Below are 20475 nucleotides of genomic sequence, written 5' to 3'. Positions count from 1 at the left end.
TATTTCTCTGTATGGGAAATGGTTCTGGTGATGCAGGGGGATAGTTCTGAGTACTAACCTTGGAGGACTTCTTGTTGTAGGGTCATAACCTAGAAAACTCTGTTGTAATAATTTTGAGTCACTGGTCCTGATTTCTGCTGAAGTTGATGGTCCCCTGAAAATGTTGGTTGATGTGAATGGTGATTTATAATCTGAGTATTGATGCTAAGAGTCAGATGAGGAACAGATAATGCTAATGATCTCCCATGAGAATCATATCCCACAAGTATCAACTCTTGGGAAAAGTTACAATTAGCAATTCCCTTTTCTCCCATTGACTCTCTAGTGTTTAATAGTGTCATAGAGTTGTAATTTATCATTTTTGTTAGATTATATGTTTGAAGCAAGGCTAGGATATATCTTATTAGAACTCCGATGAATTTCATGTCAAGCTATATAGGAATTCAGAATTTTAGAAAATTTTTAGACCTGCTAAAGGAACACTCTAAAGTGATTTCACACAAGAGATTAAAAAATAAAACAGAAAAAAATCTTTGTGTGCAATAGTTGAACAATTTTTTTTTCTCCTTGACATATGCTAACTGTTTTTAGATTCTTTGATGTGTTTATAAAGCAGTAGTACTTGTAATATTTTAACATGTAGGCTGCAGGAAGGTTTCAACTGGTTATTGTTATAATCCCATGAAAAGTTCTTAACAAGTAGAATAAGTTAATGATTTTATCTAACTCTATAAAAATAAATATTAAGGAATAATATAGAGATATATCACTTAATGTGAAAAAGTTTACTAGATGTTGTTTGCTTAATGTATAGAGTAATTAAAAATCATGTTCTGGTTCAAGGTGGCAATCTAGGAAGATCCACAGCTCTGACTGCAGCAATATAGGTCATCATATTTTCTCTTTACCTTGAACCAAATTTATTGCACTATAATTTACATGTGGTAAAATTCTACATACTATGAATTTTCTCAATATCAATATAGGTGAAGTTCTTCTGCTCTGGGTATAGGAAATCATGGTAATCTAGATTGGAGTATTTGAGTCCCTGGTACCAATGTATCTCCAGATTTGTTATGCTGACCCATCAGATACCAACCATACATATTATTTTTTAACACATGTAGGCTGTATGCTTGAAAACCAAAAGTTTTGTTTCAAGGATATTGGGTTTTTAATTTTATTTAATAACCTAAGAAATCAGCTATTCGCAAGTTATATTACCTGCACTGGGGTTTGATACAGAAGCTAATTACATCCATGCTTCTAAATTTCTTTCTGTATAGAAATAATTTATTATGTCATCAGTTTTATTGCAGATCTTTGAAGAACTCATTAAATATAAATTTGATTGATTTTAACTTTTAAAAGTCATGTGTACCTAATTAGAGAAAGTAATGGACAAACACAGTATGAGATATATATGGCTTCCATAAATGTTTTTTAAAAGGAAATAAGAAAGTTATCAAGGTCTTTCTAGTGTGAGGAACTATCTTAGGTCCTGCAGATATGGCAGTAAAATACAAGCATTGGGGTAACCTTTATGAACATTACAGTAGATAGTACATCGTGGACAGTAAGCATGCAAGTACCCACCAAAAATAATAAATGGCGTTGTAGGAGGCATACTGGTTTGAGCAATGTTACAAAACATGACACTTTGTTCTTAACTCAGATTTTAAGCTCTGGTAAGGATTTTGAAGTAAGAGAATCATACATCTATTCAATGTAATAAGCAATGACTGGATCTAAAATATTATGCTCATGTTATGTCTGGTCACAAAAATTTTCTTCTCTCAAGCATTTTCTTCAGGGCAACATTGACATCTTTATTCCTGAGGCTGTAGATCAGGGGATTCAGCAATGGCACAACAATAGTATAAAACACAGAGGACACTTTCCCTTGGTCCATGGAGCTCACAGATGATGGCTGCAGATACATAAATGCTTCAGATCCATAGAAAATAGCAACAGCTGTGATGTGGGAGCTGCATGTGCTGAAGGCTTTGGACCTGCCCTCTGTGGAACGAATGTGGAGGATGCTGGAGATGATGAAGATGTAGGAGCTGAGGATGGTCAGGATGGGGGCAAAGATGTTAAGTGCACCAAAGCATAGAACCAGTAATTCGTTGACATAGGTGCTAGAGCAGGAGAGCTTTAGGAGGGGCAGAAGATCACAGAAATAATGGTTGATCACATCTAATTTGCAGAAATGAACCCTAAGCATGCAGCCTGTGTGAGAGAATGCACATACCAGTCCCATCATATACACTCCCAAAATGAGGGAGGAACAGGCCTGATGTGACATGATGGAATGATATAGCAAGGGGCTACAGATGGCAACATAGCAGTCATATGCCATTGCAGCCAACAGGTAACACTCTGCAATTATAAAAACTAGAAAGAAAAAGAGCTGAGTCATGCATTCAGGGTAGGAGATGATATTCTTCTCTGTAACAAAGTTCACCAGCATTCTGGGGGTAATGACAGTGGACTGACAGAGGTCAATGAAGGACAAGCTGCTAAGGAAATAGTACATGGGGGTGTGCAGGTGAGGATTGAGCCCAATCAGTATGATCATGCCCAGGTTCCCCACCACCGTGACCACATAGATTCCTAGGAAGAGGAGGAAAAGGGGAAGCTGGAGTCGTGGCTGTTCTGTGAGCCCAGCAAGGATGAACTCAGTCACTGAGGAGTGATTTTCTGCTGCCATTTTCATCTGCATAGTCTCTGGAAGGGAAAGAGTAAAACACTGTCATTGGAGGGAATTCATTATGTTCTTTTTCATTTGGAGTAGAGTGCTCCATATAAATGATTCACAGTTTTGGCATCCTTTCCACCTATATGATCACTTAACTCTGGGTCTATTTATGGAAGAAAAGTACATCTAAATTCAACATTGATAAAGACTCATTTTCAAATATAATAAATATATTTTCTATTAAAGCATTTAGTCATGTTTATAATCATAAAAACATGCATGGCAGCTTTATGCATACCGATGCAAATTGGAAATAATTCAAATTTATGTCCATCAACTGATGAATAGTTGAGTAAGTCATAGCATAGTATGTACATACATAATAATATGCATATCCACATATATACATATATGTATGTGCATATACAAACATATAAACATATACAGCGACATATAGAGATGGTATCTATAGATGGGACTTAAAGTGTGACATTCAGAGCCTTTTAATTCATTGTCATCAGCCACAAACTGCTTCATCCATCTACTCTATGATGCCATATCAATATTACCATTTTCAATTTGCGCCATAAAAATCAACCCCGAATATTCATTTGACAGGATTGTTGCTGAAGGTGAACCTGATGCAAAGAGCTGACTCGTTGGAAAAGACCCTAATGCTGGGAAAGACTGAAGGTTAAAGGAGAAGCAGGCAGCAGCTGTCTGTCTTTTTGTTTTTTTTCACATGAAATAATCCTACCAACTTTCTTTGTCTCTGTTGTATGGTAAGTATGTTCTCTTTTCTTTTCAATCTTACTTAAGTTAGAAATCATCATGAAAACATTCTCCAACACCTTGTAATTGATTTAACTTTCCCACTTTATATCCAGGAAACAGTCATTTCTAAACAGCACATTTTTAGACATGGGATATATTGTAAGTCAGTTGATGCACCAAATGAGACTTATTCTCCTCTGTCCTCTGTATAACAAAACTGCATAGTGTTTAGAACACAGGAGGATATAAATGGGATTTTATAAGTAATTCCATACATGAATGTATGAGGAATATTTGCCTGAATTTTCACAGTATTATTTCCAGACTTAATAGTCTCAAGCCACAAATGTGAGATGAATACACTCACCTTTCTTCTTGTTGGAAATCACAACACCAAATTTTGTTTGCAACATGCTTCTTTTGACTCAGAAGATAGCTCTGTATTGGTGTCAGGAATGATAGATACCCAGCTTTCTGCTGTCTTTAGTGTTGAGAGGGCTGGCACAGCCCCTTGTGAGGCTGGTCTGCATCACAGGTCAGCATCTCTAATTCTAAGTCTTCAGTGTGTGTTTCTTTAGCTTCAAGGTGGCAAACATCTGCACCTTTCTCTGTTCTCCCCTGAGTGGTTGTGATCACTGTGCTATGAAGGTGTGTCATGGATTTCATATAAGCCAGGCAATAAATAACATGGAGTCAAATACTCTCCAAGGATGTCTATTTCTCAGGAGATAAGGTCTTGAGAAAGAAGCAGTTGCAGTTGACATGTCCCTGGTTGTCTCACTTTTTCCTTCAAGAGGGATTCTCTGTCAATCCTGAACTCAACAATTAGTGACCAAGATTTCTCCACAGGATCACCTGGAGATTTTTTCAAAATAAAATCCTCAACCAGCATCAGATCCTTCTGAGGAGCATTTGAGGTTTTGGGATTCTGCATCTGATACAAGCTCCCAGCCAGTTCTAGTTGTTCCTAGTCCTCTCTGTGAATAAATGGCTTTAGAGGATTGGGCAACATTCTGAAAAGTTATCTTAATGTTAAAATGGAAACAATTTTTAATAAATATGGTGAAGTAAATCATTTATCCTTGCAAAAATGTATTTAATCCATTTTACATATAAATACAAAATACACATATTAATTTAAAGTCAAATCTACATGTTATTAGATTTAAAGTTATGGGGTAAGAATTCAGAATATTGACTTAATTTTTGATTTTTTAGATGCTCACTATTAATCATTCTAGTGGTAAGCTGCATATATAAAATATTTTATTAGGCACTTATGTTTCATGTTTCCTCTCTTCTTATATATTGTATATTCACTTTTTGTTCTAAAACAGGAAATTTGGAAACATACTTAGAAATGATTGAATCAAGGTAAATTACACACTCAAGTCAGGAGAAATCTTATAGTTAAATATAAGAAGATTCAGTTTTATTTTTACCAGTTTATACTTGTGCTACATTGAAAGTAAAAGTCACTCAGTTGTTTCTGATTCTTTGTGACTCCATGGACTATGAGTCCATGGAATTCTCCAGGCCAAAATATTGGACTGGTTATTCTTTCCCTACTCCTCGGGATCTTCCCAACCCAGGGATCGAACTCATGTCTTCCGCTTTGCAGGTGGATTCTATACAAGCTGAGCCACAAGGGAAGCTAATGCTTCTCAATTTTAGATACTCATTTAAACTCATTAAAAAGAATTATCAGGGAAGTTTTTTTTTTTCTTTTAATTTCAATACCGAGGTTGAATCCTATGCCAATTAAGTCAAAATTTTAGGGTGTGAGGTCAGATACCAATATTTTTCAAAAGCTCCTCAACTTTTAATGTTCATGGGAATAACCTAAGGATCTTGATCAAAAGCAGATTCTGATAGTTTGTCTTGTGTATGGTTTGAGATTATACATTTTAAATAAAATCTTTCAGATTTTGCCACTATTTCTCATCTATTGACCACTCAGAGAAACAAGGTGCTAGAGGATCTCTTGTTTTGAATACCTTCCACTGGAGTTCTTTCAGATTCAAGGAAAATCCACCATACCCATGCATCAAAAATCTTTTAGCTTTGGGTTTGCTGTGACTGCAGGATTCTGACATGTTTGGAGAAGAATACTCTGTGTCTGGAATGCCACCTTATAAGTGAGCAGACTACAATTGAAGCTGCTTCACTGTGCCAAAAAAAAGAAGTGAGAAACAGAGTTGGAATTTGGCAACAGATGTAGAAAGAATGTAAACAAGAAGTAAAGAGATCATTCCTACACTTATTCAGAAATTAAAAATACGAGGAGATCCATACAAGCCATACTTTCATTTCTGACAGATTATATGCCTGATTTAGCTGATTTATATATATATTTATATATTCTGGACTATATATAACAGACTAGGAATCATGCCTAAGAAAGGAGCTGTAATTGTAACCAATCTACTTTCTTTTATAGTATTGATAAATATTATGTCAAATAATATGATAATAATAAGACAAATAATATGAAAATTAAGTCAAATAATATGAAATAGTTGAAGATGAATGTTTGACATTGATGAATGAATGGATAATGAAATACATGGGTGATAAAATTATGTTATATATATATTTATATTTCATTTATATATAATATATATTTATATTATATATAATATTATTATAAATATATAATACACACTATTATATATTATTTATTAATATTATATATATATATATATATATATAGTCATAGTCATATATTTGGACATGATAATTGAATAAGGCAGCACACTACCCAAAGAATGTTGATGTGTCAGTAATGAGTAAGATGGTTTGAACTGAGAAGAGGCAGAAGACAACTGGGTACTCAGAGTTTCATGTGAATTTGTAGTTACCAGATGTTAATGCCCAGAAGCTAAAAAGGAGAAATATGAGGGGAGATAAGAGGTGTTTCCAAGATAAAACTGACAAGAAATGGCAATTGTTTATAACTTACATGGCAAAAGGCGTGAACCTCATGGAAGTAATATAGCTTACAGAATTTGGGGTTATTATGAGTAGTTGTTAGCATACGTTTATTGTTGTAGTTTAGTGGCAAGGTTGTGTTGGATGGACGCTTTGCAACCCTGTGGACTGTGGCCTGCAAAGCTCCTCTCTCCATGGGATTTCCCAGGAAAGAATACTGGAGTGGGTTGCCAGTTTCTTCTCCAGGGCATCTTCCCCACCCAAGGACTGAACCCACGTCTCCTGCATTGGTAGCTGTATTCTTTACCACTTAGCCACCAGGGAAGCACCTGTTACATAAACAGTAGAGCACTAATGGTTTAAAGATTAAAATGTATTGGGCTACTTGTGTAGAAATTGTTGGTATTGAACATGATAATTTGAATCGCTTTGATAAGTCTTATCATAAGATTCTGCAGTCACTCTGCATTTGGTCTTTTTGCTTAATCAACACAAGTTTGAAATATTTTGATTGTTTTCATTAAATCAAATGAAATAAAAGTGAAAATCACATGGGAGAGATCTAGCAAAAAGCAATACAATCTCACAGAAAAGATAGATGCATAATGCGTAGAAAGCAATTACTGGAAATTGCTGAGTCACATTACTTACCCATAATTAGCTGGGTCAATAGATTACTATGAGTAAAATCACAGTTCTTGGAGCCAGACATTCTAGCCTCTGTCTTTATTATGTTTAGGACTATGGGAACATATACTCAGAGTAAACAAGCTTCAATTTATTCATCTCTCAAATGGAAACAATACTAGGGATTGCCTTGAGAGAGTATCATAAATATTAAAGAAAGTCATCTAATATAAAGTGCTAGGCACAGTGTTTGATATTTTGTACTATCTCAATAATAATATCATTACTTTATGATGATCATCATAGTTATTCTTTTTATTTTTTAATATTACACTGAAACTTTAATTCTCAAGAGTCTCTGACTTTATTCTTGATATTTCTCCACACATAGTCATATAACACAAATTCAAAGGAATTAGCCTAAAGGGAATTTGGGAAATGTATTGTATGGGAAAATGACCCTAAATTTCCAAAAATTTGAATAAAACTAAATCATTACATATCTCAACAATGCAAAGATTTACTTCTGATATGACACCAACACTGAGTCTATTCATCTACATTTTCCACTGTCCAGCATTTTATTTAGGGCCAATTTGACATCCTTATTCTATAGAGTATAGATCAGAGGGTTCAGCATGGGCACAGTGCTGGTATAAAACCATTATCTTTATATGAGCCCCTTGGTCCATTGGACTCACAGATGATGACTGCAGGTACATGAATGCTGCAGATCCATAGAGAACAGCAACAGCCAAGATGTGGGAACTGCAGGTGCTGAAGGCTTTGGACCTGCCCTCCATGGAGTGGATGTGGACTGCTTTGTAGAGAATGAAGATGTAGGAGATGAGAATAGTTAAGGCAGGAAGGACGTTGAAAGAACTGTAGGCTAGAGCCAAAAATTTGTTGAAATAGATGCTAGAACAGTATAGCCCCATGAATGGAAAAACATGGCAGAAATAATGGCCAACCACATTGGCCTTGCAGAAATAGAGTCTCAAGATAAGGCAATTATGGATTGAATGATTCACAAGACATAAACTGCTGCTGTGAGCTGGAAGCACCTATAATAAGACATGATGGCATTATAAAGCAAGGGGTTACAGATGGCAACATAGCAGTCATATGCCATTTCAGCCAACATATAACTCTCCGCAATAATAAAAAGAAGAAAGAAATAGAGCTGAGTCAAGCATTCAGGGTAGGAGATGACATTTTTCTCTGTAACAGAGTTCACCAGCATTTTGGGGGTAATGACAGTGGACTGACAGAGATCAGTAAAGGACAAATTGCTGAGGAAATAGTACATGGCGGTGTGCAGGTGAGAACTGATCCCCATCAGTGTGATCATGCCCTGGTTCCCCATCACTGTGACCACATAGGTTCCTTGGAAGAGGAGGAAAAGGGGCACCTGGAGTTGTGGCTGTTCTGTGAGGCAGCGAGGATTAACTCACTGAGGAGTGACTTCCAGGGTCCATCTTCTTCTCAGCAGATTCTAATTAAAAAAACAGAAAATGAATGTATTTCTGTGTGTGTGTGTGTGTGTGTGTGTGTGTGTGTGTGTGTGCATGAGAGAGAGAGAGAGAGAGAGAGAGAGAGAGAGGCAGAGAGTAATTCTGTGGAGATCATTCTTTACCTTTCATCAGAGGACATACATAATGCAGGGAATTCTCCAGTATCTCCTACTACTCGAGGACAAACAATCATTCTGGTTGAACTAGAATAGAAATTATAAACATCAAGAACTTTATAATTAAGAAATTTCATAAAGTTTAAGAGAAAAAACAACTCATGGATTTTAAAAGTTAGTCAACATGAACATTTCTAGTATTATTTCTGAGTATTCTTTTTTCCACCAAATTTCTCTGTTGATATATTAATATCATGCATGTCAAATGACATAGTATTTCCCTTCCATTTATAATAAGTGATAGTAGTGTATGCTTTCTATAATTAATGCAGGAGGATTCACAAGTCAGTGGAAAGTAGTTAAATTAGTTGGGACTGTCTTTAGTAACATCTCAACTGAAAATACCTGAAATGTGACAACCAATATCACTTCACCTGAGATCTGATGCTCTAATGTCCCAGCTTGCTTCTCCCTCGACTTTGACTCCAAAGGGCAGAAATACAACTGCTTGGTAGACATCATGCTTATACCTAAAAAGTTTTTCCACACCAGGAATCATTCTTCTTATTCTAATTTGTATAATCTTAGGGGTGAGAGTATAAAAGCCTAAATACAAGTCATGTACTCCAACACTGTGACCGGGGCATCAGTGTACCAAGATTGATCTATTCAGTTTGGACTTCAGGATTTAAATGGTGGAGGTGAGAAAATGATTCTATTCTCCAAATCATAAAGTTCTTTTGAACACAAACACTAGGTGTTTGGTATGCCAACCTTTTAAAAATATAATCATGTATTTTGCATGTGCTCTCAATAGAATTCAAAGGTGGTAGAGATGTGGATGAGTAAAGTACATGCAAAATAAAGTAAATAATTTTAGTGTCAATTCAATACTAGTCAACAGTGTGATGTATTTTTTAAATACCAATGTATCTTTAGTTTACATTGGCAAAGGAAATGGGTAGGTTCTAGAAAATAGAAATTCATATTCTTAACACTCAAGTGATATTTGGCTATTGTGTTCAGTTTGAAGTAAAATACTGTGTGTGATATAGGAAAAGCTACACAGTTTCCTAAATATGATCTAGAAATCAGTTATTTTAAGATGGCTAAAACAACTGAGAATATTTTTTTCTGGCAAAGCAAAAATTCATGTGGCACAGGCCAGTTATTTCAATGTTCTTCATATGGAAGCGAGAGGTACTGAACTTATTGTATACATTCAAAAGACTGTGTAAAATTAAGTGCCTCAAACTATGGGAAGAAATATTTGGTTTCACAGCAAAGACAAACATCCCTATAATCAGACACACCCGAGCCGACTGTCATAAAAGTTGGAGCACAGACTGAATAACCACGTACATAGCAGATATTCAAGAACACACCTAATGGGTAGTTGGATTAAATGTACTTCTATTATATTCATTCTAATGGATCATGAATATGGTAGATGTTAGAGTATTGAATCCTCAATTCAACCCCGTTCTTGCTGTGCAGTCTTGAGACAACATGTCTACTTTCCAACTCTCTGAAAAACAGAAATACTAAAATCTACCTTCTGTGTATATTCAGATAAATGATTCCTATGAGATGCTTAGCACAGTCTTATACCCTTGTTAAGAACAGAATTTTTGTCACTGTTAATTTATTTTTAATCTATTGAATTTCTTTCCATTATATCTTTTGTTTCAGCAGCATTTTCATTCCTGCTATGATGGCTGGGATTTTTTATTTTTTTCCTTAAGACATTTTCTTGTTCCTCCTTTCTACTTAAATACATACAATGATACTGAAATTTGAATGTTTTACTAAATATTAACTCCTAAATACCAATATTTTCCAATGTCTCCAAATAAAGTTTGAATAAATTTCTGTCATTCAATGATTTATATCACCTAACAATAAAATCTCTTATTTTTATGTCCCACCACGTATCACATGATTTAACAATTACACAAAACAGCATTTGGTTGAATCTTTTTTTTTGACTCATTATATTTTTTTATCTTCTCTTAACACATTCGCAGTGTATCTGATGAAATTTATTCAATAGTTAGGGTCCTTAAGTTAAGGGCTTTAATAATGAAAACCCCAGATAATGAGACCATTTTTATGTGGTGAGGAATACACTTCTTATGCTTACATTTAGCACATGCTTAATTCTGTATCAATTATTATGAGTTATTTATTGGCTTTTCTTCTGTACTAGCCTGTAAGCTCAATACAGTTCTTGGTACAATGCCTTATATACAAGTATCAATAAATATGATTTTTTAATAAAATTATTGAAAGTAGTGTAGTGATAAGTTAACATAGACCCCAACACAAGTGAGTGAACCTCTCACACTGCGTGAGTGGAGGTGAGTAAACAAAGAAACACTGGCCATAAATTTCTCCAGCGGGGACAGAGAAATGATAAGGGAAACTTTGTTCCTCAGGGAGCATGAATATTAGAATGAGGACAGATAGAGACAGAAAAATAGCTACTCACATCTATTAGTGCACTGTGAGGGCTATGGATGGATGGCATCACCAACTCAATGGACATGGGTTTGAGTAAACTCCGGGAGTTGGTGATGGACAGGGAGGCCTGGTGTGCTGCAGTTCATGGCGTCACAAAGACTCGGACACGACTGAACTGAACTGAACTGAACTGAACTGAACTAAAGGGAGCTAGAACAGAAGATCAAATTTTTTAAAGTCTAGGACTGGGATTCAGATACATCCCTCTTGCTCCCCAAAACGCCAGTGCTGTGTATTAATCTCCTCTATTTCTCTGAAGGGAAAAAAGATGTGGTGATGCTGGTAGATAGTTCTGAGTACTAACCTTGCAGGACTTCTTGTTGTTGTAGGGTCATAATCTAGAAGACTATTGTAATGATTTCGAGTCACTGTTCCTGACTTCTGTTGAAGTTGATGGCCATTTGCAAATGTTGGTTGATGTGAATGGTGACTTATAATCTGAGTATTGATGCTAAGAGTCAGATGAGGAATGGATAATGCTAGTGATCTCCCATTAGGATCATATCCCACAAATATCAACTCTTGGGAAAAGTTACAATTAGCAATCCCCTTTTCTCCCACTGACTCTCAAGTGCTTAATAGTGTCATATCATTGTAACTTATTTTTTTTTTTTGTTAGATTATAGGTTGGAAGCAAAGTTGGGATAGATCTTATTAGAACTCTGGTGACTTTCATGTCAAGCTATATAAGAATTCAAAATCTTAGGAAATTTTTAAGACCTGCACTAAAGGAACACTCTAAAGTGATTTCACACAAGAAACAAATAAAAAATCAGAAAAACAATCTTTGTGTGCAATATTTGATCGATTTTTTTTCTCATGACCTATATTAACTGTATTTAGAGGCCATGATGTATTTATAAAACAGCAGTACTTAAAATATTTTAACATATAGGCTGCAGGAAGGTTTCAACTGAAACCTTGAAAAGTTCCTTCTAGGTACAATAAGTTAATGACTTTATCTAACTCTATAAATAAAATAAATATTGAGGAATAATATAGATATCTGTCACTTAATGTGAAAAGATTCACTAGATGTTTTTTTCTTAATGTATAGAGTAATAAAGAATTCATGTTCTGGTTCAAGGTGACAATCTAGGAAGATCCACAACTCTGACTGAAACAATATAGGTTATCATATTTTCTCTTTATCTTGAAACTAAATTTTTTGAATTATAATTTGCATGTGGTAAAATTCTACATACTAAGAATTTTCTCAGTGTCAATATAGATGAAGTTCTATTTTAGTCTGGGTGTGGGAAACCCTGTTAATCTAGGCTGGAGTAATTGAGTTCCAGATACCACTGTATCTCCAGATTTGCTATGTTGACCCATCAGATAAGAAATATACATATTACTTTTTAACATGTGTATGCTGCGTGCTTGAAAACCAAGAGTTTTGGTTCAAGGATTTTGAGTTGTTGACTTTATTTAATGACTTAAAAAATCAGGTGTTCACAAGTTATCTTACCTTTATTGGCGTTTGATACTGAAGTCACTCAAGTTCATGCTTCAAATTTTTGTATAGAAGTAATTTAGGATATTATCAGTTTTATTACAGATCTTTGAAGAACTTTTCAAACATAAATTTAACTGATTTTAACTTTTGAAAGTCATATGTAGCTATTAAAGAAAGTAATGGATATTGATATTATAATATATATATGGCTTCCCATAAATATTTTTAAAAAGGAAATAAGAAAGTTATCAAGGTCTTTCTAATGCTTGGAACTATCTTAGGTCCTGCGTATACAGCAGTGAAATACATGCATAGGGATAACCTTCATGAACATTACAGTAGATAGTACATTTTGGACAATAAGCAGGCAAGTACACACCTAAAACAATAAATGGCATTGTAGGAGGCATATAGATTTGATCAATGTTACAAAGCATGAAGGGGTTCTTAGCTCAGATATTAATCTTTGGTAAGGATTTTGATGTAAGAGAACAATACATTCATACAATGTAATGAGCAATGAGTGATCTAAAATATTATGCTCATGTTATGTCTAGTCACAAAAATTTTCTTCTCTTAAGCATTTTCTTCAGGGCAACATTGACATCTTTATTCCTGAGGCTGTAGATCAGGGGATTCAGCATGGGCACACCAATAGTATAAAACACAGAGGACACCTTCCCTTGGTCCATGGAGCTCACAGATGATGGCTGCAGGTACATGAATGCTGCAGATCCATAGAAAACAGCAACAGCTGAGATGTGGGAGCTGCATGTGCTGAAGGCTTTGGACCTGCCCTCTGTGGAACGTATGTGGAGGATGCTGGAGATGATGAAGATGTAGGAGCTGAGGATGGTCAGGATGGGGGCAAAGATGTTAAGTGCACCAAAGCATAGAACCAGTAATTCGTTGACATAGGTGCTAGAGCAGGAGAGCTTTAGGAGGGGTAGAAGATCACAGAAATAATGGTTGATCACATCTAATTTGCAGAAATGAACCCTAAGCATGCAGCCTGTGTGAGAGAATGCACATACCAGTCCCATCATATACACTCCCCAAATGAGGGAGGAACAGGCCTGATGTGACATGATGGAATTATAGAGCAAGGGGCTACAGATGGCAACATAGCGGTCATATGCCATTGCAGCCAACATGTAACACTCAGAGATAGCAAAAAGGAGGAAGAAGTAAAGCTGAGTTATGCATTCAGGATAGGAGATGAAGTTCTTCTCTGTCACAAAGTTCACCAGCATTTTTGGGGTAATGACAGTGGAATGACAGAGGTCAATGAAGGACAAGCTACTGAGGAAATAGTACATGGGGGTGTGCAGGTGAGGACTGAGCCCAATTAGTGTGATCATGCCTAGGTTCCCCACCACCGTGACCACATAGATTCCTAGGAAGAGGAGGAAAAGGGGCAGCTGGAGCTGTGACTGTTCTGTTAGTCCACCGAGGATAAACTCAGTCACTGAGGAGTGATTTTCTTTTGCCATTTTATCTAGGAAGTTTCTGAAGGAGAGAGAAAGGGACAGTTTTGAAGAAGTGTCTTTTTTATGCCTTGTTTATTAAAGTTACCTCACACAAAAGGTTAACTGTTTGAATATTTCCTTGGTTTCTATGGAAAGTTTAAATTTTGGATAAATTTTCTAAATAACATTTTCTTAATAAAATGTTTTTACAGTTTGACAGAAAATGTATTAAGCTATTTTCACTTACACATTTTTCAGCCTTAATAGTGATCATTTTACCTATTTGAATGGCTATTCCTGAATTCAAACATTCATCTGTTTTAAGCACTTTTTTCCCAATTGAGGTTTGCAAATTTGAAATCTTATAGGACCTATTAAAAATGACAGAAACTAGTTAAACATCAACCTGGAGTGAGAAAATCTCATGTAAGTGCAGAACCTTTTATTAACTAGAAATTAATTTCTGTCAGAGGAGAAAAGAGACACATCAAAACAGATTTTGTAATTATTTTCTCTGATAATTATAAAACACAGTTTCTATGTAAAAATCTTCAATTTTTAATGTTATTTTAAAATAAAACAGCACAAACAGCATTCACTGTGAACTAGTGCACTGTTGGCATGTTTGTGGACTAAATGCTTTAAGAAAAGATACATGAATCGTGCTTGTGAGTTAAAGTGCAAGTGTCTGCATTCATCTACTGACTCATCAATTACTACCTGATAATCTTTGAATAGTAACATAATCTCATTGTCTAATTAGAAAAGATTAGCAATCTGAAAATGGTAATAATAACAAAAGCTGTTTTTATTGTTGTTATACTATGCTGTTATTTGGAAAACAAAAGATAGTTACACACTTCAAAATACAGAAAGAGCCCTTATAATGGTTAAACTTTTTCTTTTTCATCTTTCATTAACTAAAAGGGTATTAAAACTGTCATAAAATTAGGGGATATAGAATCAGAAATGCAGTCTCCTGTTAAGCAGTAAGCAGATTATCGTTACATATTTCAAAATGTCTTCTGTTATTTATTAGTACTGACACGTCCATAGGATCTACCTCTGAGAGTCTGAGTATTATATTTCTTTTGAAACAAGTTATTATACCCTACTTACATAAGAATCAATTAAAGATAGAGATTTCCCTATCATATATAGATAGACTAGATGTACTAGAAAAACTAAGAATTGGATATGTATAGCAATGCCAATTAAGTAGCTGGCCACTTAAGTACGGTTAAGTCTTTTGTCAAACTATGAGATGAGATCACTAAACATTAAAAATGACAAAATACTTTTTACTGGCCTTTCAATATTTGAATTTTAAAGGGGATAGGAGGGAGTCAAGGTAGAGAAGTTCAGTTGGGGCTCAAACTCTGTCTGTGAAATTTTTCTTTTCTCAGTGAAGCTTGAGCTTGAAGATTGCCAGTCCCCTCCAGTGGGAGGGGACTCTGTGGTCAACAAAACTGTTGAAGTTCCCACAACCTAGACCCTGAGGAAGGACAATAACTGGAAACGTGAATAGAGACCCTGAAAACACTTAAAACAAATACACTGAAATTTAGCAAGGAGAGTTGTTATGTTTAAAATTTAGATTTTAAAAAACCCAATTCTTTGTATACTGGTTATAGCTTTGGGTGCAATTCACCTGAAAAGAATAAGGGGTCAATTCATTATTAACTTAATAAAACCCACAAAGTAAGTGGCTGGTTAATAAATTAGTTTCAGATTACACTTGTAGAAACAATATCTAGAGTATGATCAGTAGTAACCTAATAATATAGCTTTCTAACACTAGTTCCATGGAACTACAAAGTCACAGATCATCATATGGGTTCAAAGGTCTTGGGTTCTTAACATATCTGGAAGTGGGGATGAACCTACTTCCTCATGTGTTAAGTTGGTCACTACTGGCCATATGCAGCCTGATCCTTAACCTGTCACTTCACACAATATTACCCTTTTCTATGTGTGCAATTAGGTTAGGAAGCACTTAATTTAATTTAAGCACTTAATATAAGTGCTACACTTAAATTATATTGGGACTTTCGAGTTATAGAAATTCTTTTTAAGGAGAGACATTGACAAGATAAAAGGCAAATAAAAACTGTGAAGAACTTAGAAAATATGTGAGGGTAATGGGGTACTTAACAGATCTATCTATCGATCTATCGATCTATCTGCCTATCTTAGCAGATATATCTCAAGGGAGATATATCCTAAAGAAAATCAACTCTGAATATTCATTGGAAGGACTGATGCTGAAGCCAAAACTCCAGTAGTTTGGCCACCTGTTAAGAAGAGCCGACTCATTGGAAAAGACCCCGATGCTGGGAAAGGTTGAAAACAAAAGGAAAAGGGGGTGGCAGAGGATGAGATGGTTAGGTAGCAGCACTGACTCAATGGACATGAGTTTGAGTAAACTCCAAGAGATAGTGAAAGACAGGGAAGCCTGGCATGCTGCAGCCATGGGGTCACAAAGAGTTGGACAGGACTTATCAACTAAGCAACAACTTCTCAAGGGGATCTAAACGGAAGAAAGACATTTTATGTATGGAGGCAAAACCAATACAATATTGTAAAGTAAAATAAATAAATTAATTAATTAAAAAAAGAAAGATCAAAGAATATACCCTTCTCTAGATATAAGCGAAAATATTCTAAAAATTGGGGTTCTTAAAAATGGCAATTCTTGATCATGAATACACTCAACCATAAATCAGATGATGAACCACTCAGGGACATTAGGGAAAGGATTTTCTTCATGGCTTTTAAGACAAAGTATGAATATCTACACCACCTCTTTCCACTTTCCAGACTCAATTTTTATCTAGCTCCTTTTAGTTTCAGAAACTTTTATTCAAATTCAGAAAATTTTCTTTTTCTAGAATAAGTCAAATTCTCTCAACCTATCTAGACTTTTATTTACTCATGTTTTCATTATTTCACATAAAAAAATAGTCTTACAATCCCATTATCTCTATTGTCTGCTAAATAATTTTTTTCTTTTCTAATCTTATTTACAATTAACGTCATCATGAAAACCTCCAGTTCCTTGAAAGTGATTAGACTTTCTTACTACATGCTCAACAAATCTTCCATTTCTAAATATCATGTTTTCAGACTGCATTTGTTCTCCTCTGGTCAGTAAACAGCTCACATCTGGCACATCATAATAAGTTAAAAATATGCTATGAATAAATTGATAATTATGTGAATGACTGTATTGTGGAATATTCGCCTAAATGCCAATGGTTATTACTTTCGTAATTAAAGTCTCAAAAAGAAAATGCAAAATCAACACACCTTTTTTCTTCTGGAAACTACAATGCCAAATCTCGTTGGAAACGTGCTCTTAGGGAAGAGTAGTACTAGTGTGAGTGTTGGGAGTGATAGGTATCCAGCATTCTGCTGTCTTTAGTGCTGAGGAGGCAGGGACAACCTTGGCCTCAGAGCCACTTTTGAAGCTGATCTGCATCACAGGTCAGCATCTCCAATTCTAAGTCTTCAGTGTGTGTTTTTGCTTCAAGGTAGCAAACATCTGCACCTTTCTCAGCTCTCCCCTGAGGGGCTGTGATCACTGTGCTATGAAGTTGTGTCCTGGATTTAGCTATGCCAGGCAATACATAGCATGGAGTCAAATACTCTCCAAGGATTTCCATTTCTCAGGAGACAAGGTCTTGAGAAAAGAAGCAATTGCAGTTGACATGATCCCAGTTGTCTAATTTTTTCCTTCAACAGGGATTGTTTGTCAATCCTGAACTCATCAGTTAGTAATAACGATTTCTTCACAGGATCACTGGGGGGACTTTTTAAAATGTAGATCCTCATCCAGTGGTTCTGAGGAGTATTTGAGATTTTGAGACTCTGCATCTCTTACAAACTCCTTGCCAATGCTACTGGTTCCCAGTTCACTCTGTGAATAAAAGGTTTTAGAGGATCATGGCTCATCTTGACAAGTTGCAAGCGTGCATGCTAAGTCACTTCAGTCATGTCTGACTCTTTTGAAATTCCACGGACAATAGCCTGCCAGGCTCCTCTGTCCCTGGGATTCTTCAGGCAAGAATACTGGAGTGGATTGCCATGCCCTCCTCCAGGAGATCTTCCAGACCCAGGGATTGAACCTGCATCTCATTTATCTCCTGTATTGGCAGACTGGTTCGTTACCACTAGCACCACCTGGAAAACCTCCTGACAAGTTGTCTTAATGGTAATAGGACAATAGATTTTAAAATAATGAAGTAAATTAATTAAGTTTTTATAAAAATACATTTAATTCATTTAACTGTAAATAGCAAATATAAATATTGATTCAAAAGTCAAACCTATATATAATTGGATTTAAAGTTTTCAGGTAAGAATTCAGAATATTTATGTTACATTTGGTTTTTTGAGGCCCTCATTATTAAAAATTCTAGTTGCTATATATATATATAAGAAACATTTTATTAGGCACCTTTGTTTCTTATTCCTTCTATTTTTGCATTTTCTTGTATATTTTCATTTTTTGTTCCAAAATAAGAAAATGGGAAATAATATAAGATTTAACTGAATCAAAGTAAATTGTGTACTCAGGAGAGGAGAAATACTATAAAATATAGTTAAATATATCAGTTCATTTATTATTACCAGTTTACATTTTCATGCATTACTATTTCCCAATTTTGGATACTCATTTCAAGTTAACAAGGGAGTTTATTTTATTATTATTTCAATACCCAGGATACACCCCATGTCAATAAAGTCAAAATTTTAAGAGTATAACATAAGATATCAGTATTTTTTGAAAAGTTCTAACCTTTAATGTGCACAGGAATAACCAAAGGATCTTGATCAAAAGTAGTTTGTGACAGTAAGTCTCATAAATGGCTTGATATTATGCATTTTAAATAAAATCTCTCAGATCTTGTCACTGCTCGTCTATGGACATCTTGGAAAAATGAAGGGTAGACGATCTCTTGTTTTGAATAACTTCCTTAGAGTTCTTTCAGATTCAAGCAAAGTGCCCCCAGATTAAAAGGTTTCTTTAGCATCGGATTTGCTGTGGCTGCAGGACTCTGGGCTGTTTGAAGGGCAGTGTGTTTGTCTGGAATGCCACCTTATAGGTGAGCAGGCAATGGTTTACAGTTACTTCACTGCGCCAAATGAAAAAAGTGAGAAAGAGATTTTGGAGTTTGGTAAAGGTCAAGGCTGTACATTATCACCCTGCTTATTTAACTTATATGCAGAGTACATCATGCAAAATGCCTGGCTGGATGAAGCACAAGGTGGAGCCAAGGTTGCTGGGAGAAATATCAATAATCTCAGATATGCAGATAACACACCTTTATGGCAGAAAGAGAAGAGGAACTAAAGAGCCTCTTGACGAAAGTGAAAGAGGAGAGTGAAAAGTTGACCTAAAACTCAACTTTCAAAAAACTAAGATCATGGCATCTCGTCCCATCAGTTCAGTTCAGTTCAGTCGCTCAGTCGTGTCCAACTCTCTGCGACCGCATGAATCGCAGCACGCCAGGCCTCCCTGTTCATCACCAACTGCCGGAGTTTACTCAAACTCATGTCCATCCAGTCGGTAATGCTATCCAGCCATCTCATCGTCTGTCGTCCCCTTGTCCTCCGTCCCCCAAACCCTCCCAGCATCAGGGTCTTTTCCAATGAGTCATCTCTTGGCATGAGGTGGCCAAAGTATTGGAGTTTCAGCTTCAGCATCAGTCCTTCCAATGAACAGCCAGGACTGATCTCCTTAAGGATGGACTGGTTGGATCTCCTTGCTGTCCAAGGGACTCGCAAGAATCTTCTCCAACACCACAGTTCAAAAGCAAGCATCAATTCTTCGGTGCTCAGCGTTCTTCACAGTCCAACTCTCACATCCATACATGACTATTGGAAAAACCATAGCCTTGACTAGACAGACCTTTGTTGGCAAAGTAATGTCTCTGTTTTTTTAATATGCTATCTAGTTTGGTCATAACTTTTCTTCCAAAGAGTAAGTGTCTCTTAATTCCATGGCTGCAATCACCATTTGCTGTGATTTTGGAGCCCCCCCCCAAAAGTCAGCCACTGTTTCCACTGTTCCCCTATCTATTTCCCATGAGGTGATGGGACCAGATGCCATGATCTTAGTTTTCTGAATGTTGAACTTCAAGCCAACTTTTTCACTTTCCTCTTTGACTTTCATCAAGAGGCTCTTTAGTTCTTCACTTTGTGCCATAAGTGGGGCACATCTGCATATCTGAGGTTATTGATAATTCTCCTGACAATCTTGATTCCAATTTGTGCTTCTTCCAGCCCAGCATTTCTCATGATGTACTCTGCATATAAGTTAAATAAGCAGGGTGACAATATACAGCCTTGACATACT

The 20475-nt window shown here is 35.8% G+C and overlaps 2 protein-coding genes and 1 pseudogene across 2 annotated transcripts; all 3 read right to left on the bottom strand.

Moving 5' to 3' along the window:
- Positions 1–1777: 1777 nt before the first annotated feature.
- LOC136168782 (olfactory receptor 8G1-like) lies at positions 1778–2737 on the bottom strand. Its single transcript, XM_065936483.1, has one exon. It carries the CDS (start codon positions 2723–2725, stop codon positions 1778–1780), a length of 948 nt encoding a protein of 315 aa, XP_065792555.1. The 5' UTR covers positions 2726–2737.
- A 4849-nt stretch (positions 2738–7586) lies between these two features.
- On the bottom strand, positions 7587–9222 carry LOC136169246 (putative olfactory receptor 8G3; annotated as a pseudogene).
- A 3980-nt stretch (positions 9223–13202) lies between these two features.
- LOC136168787 (olfactory receptor 8G1-like) lies at positions 13203–14164 on the bottom strand. The gene has a single exon (XM_065936488.1). The coding sequence runs from the start codon at positions 14136–14138 to the stop codon at positions 13203–13205; it is 936 nt and encodes a 311-aa protein (XP_065792560.1). The 5' UTR covers positions 14139–14164.
- Between the last annotated feature and the right edge of the window lie 6311 nt (positions 14165–20475).

The sequence above is a fragment of the Muntiacus reevesi genome, chromosome 5, assembly GCF_963930625.1.
Source record: "Muntiacus reevesi chromosome 5, mMunRee1.1, whole genome shotgun sequence".
In the NCBI taxonomy this organism is placed as follows: Eukaryota; Metazoa; Chordata; class Mammalia; order Artiodactyla; family Cervidae; genus Muntiacus; species Muntiacus reevesi.
Note: the sequence above shows the minus strand (reverse complement) of the source record. Positions and strands in the feature narration are given on the sequence as shown.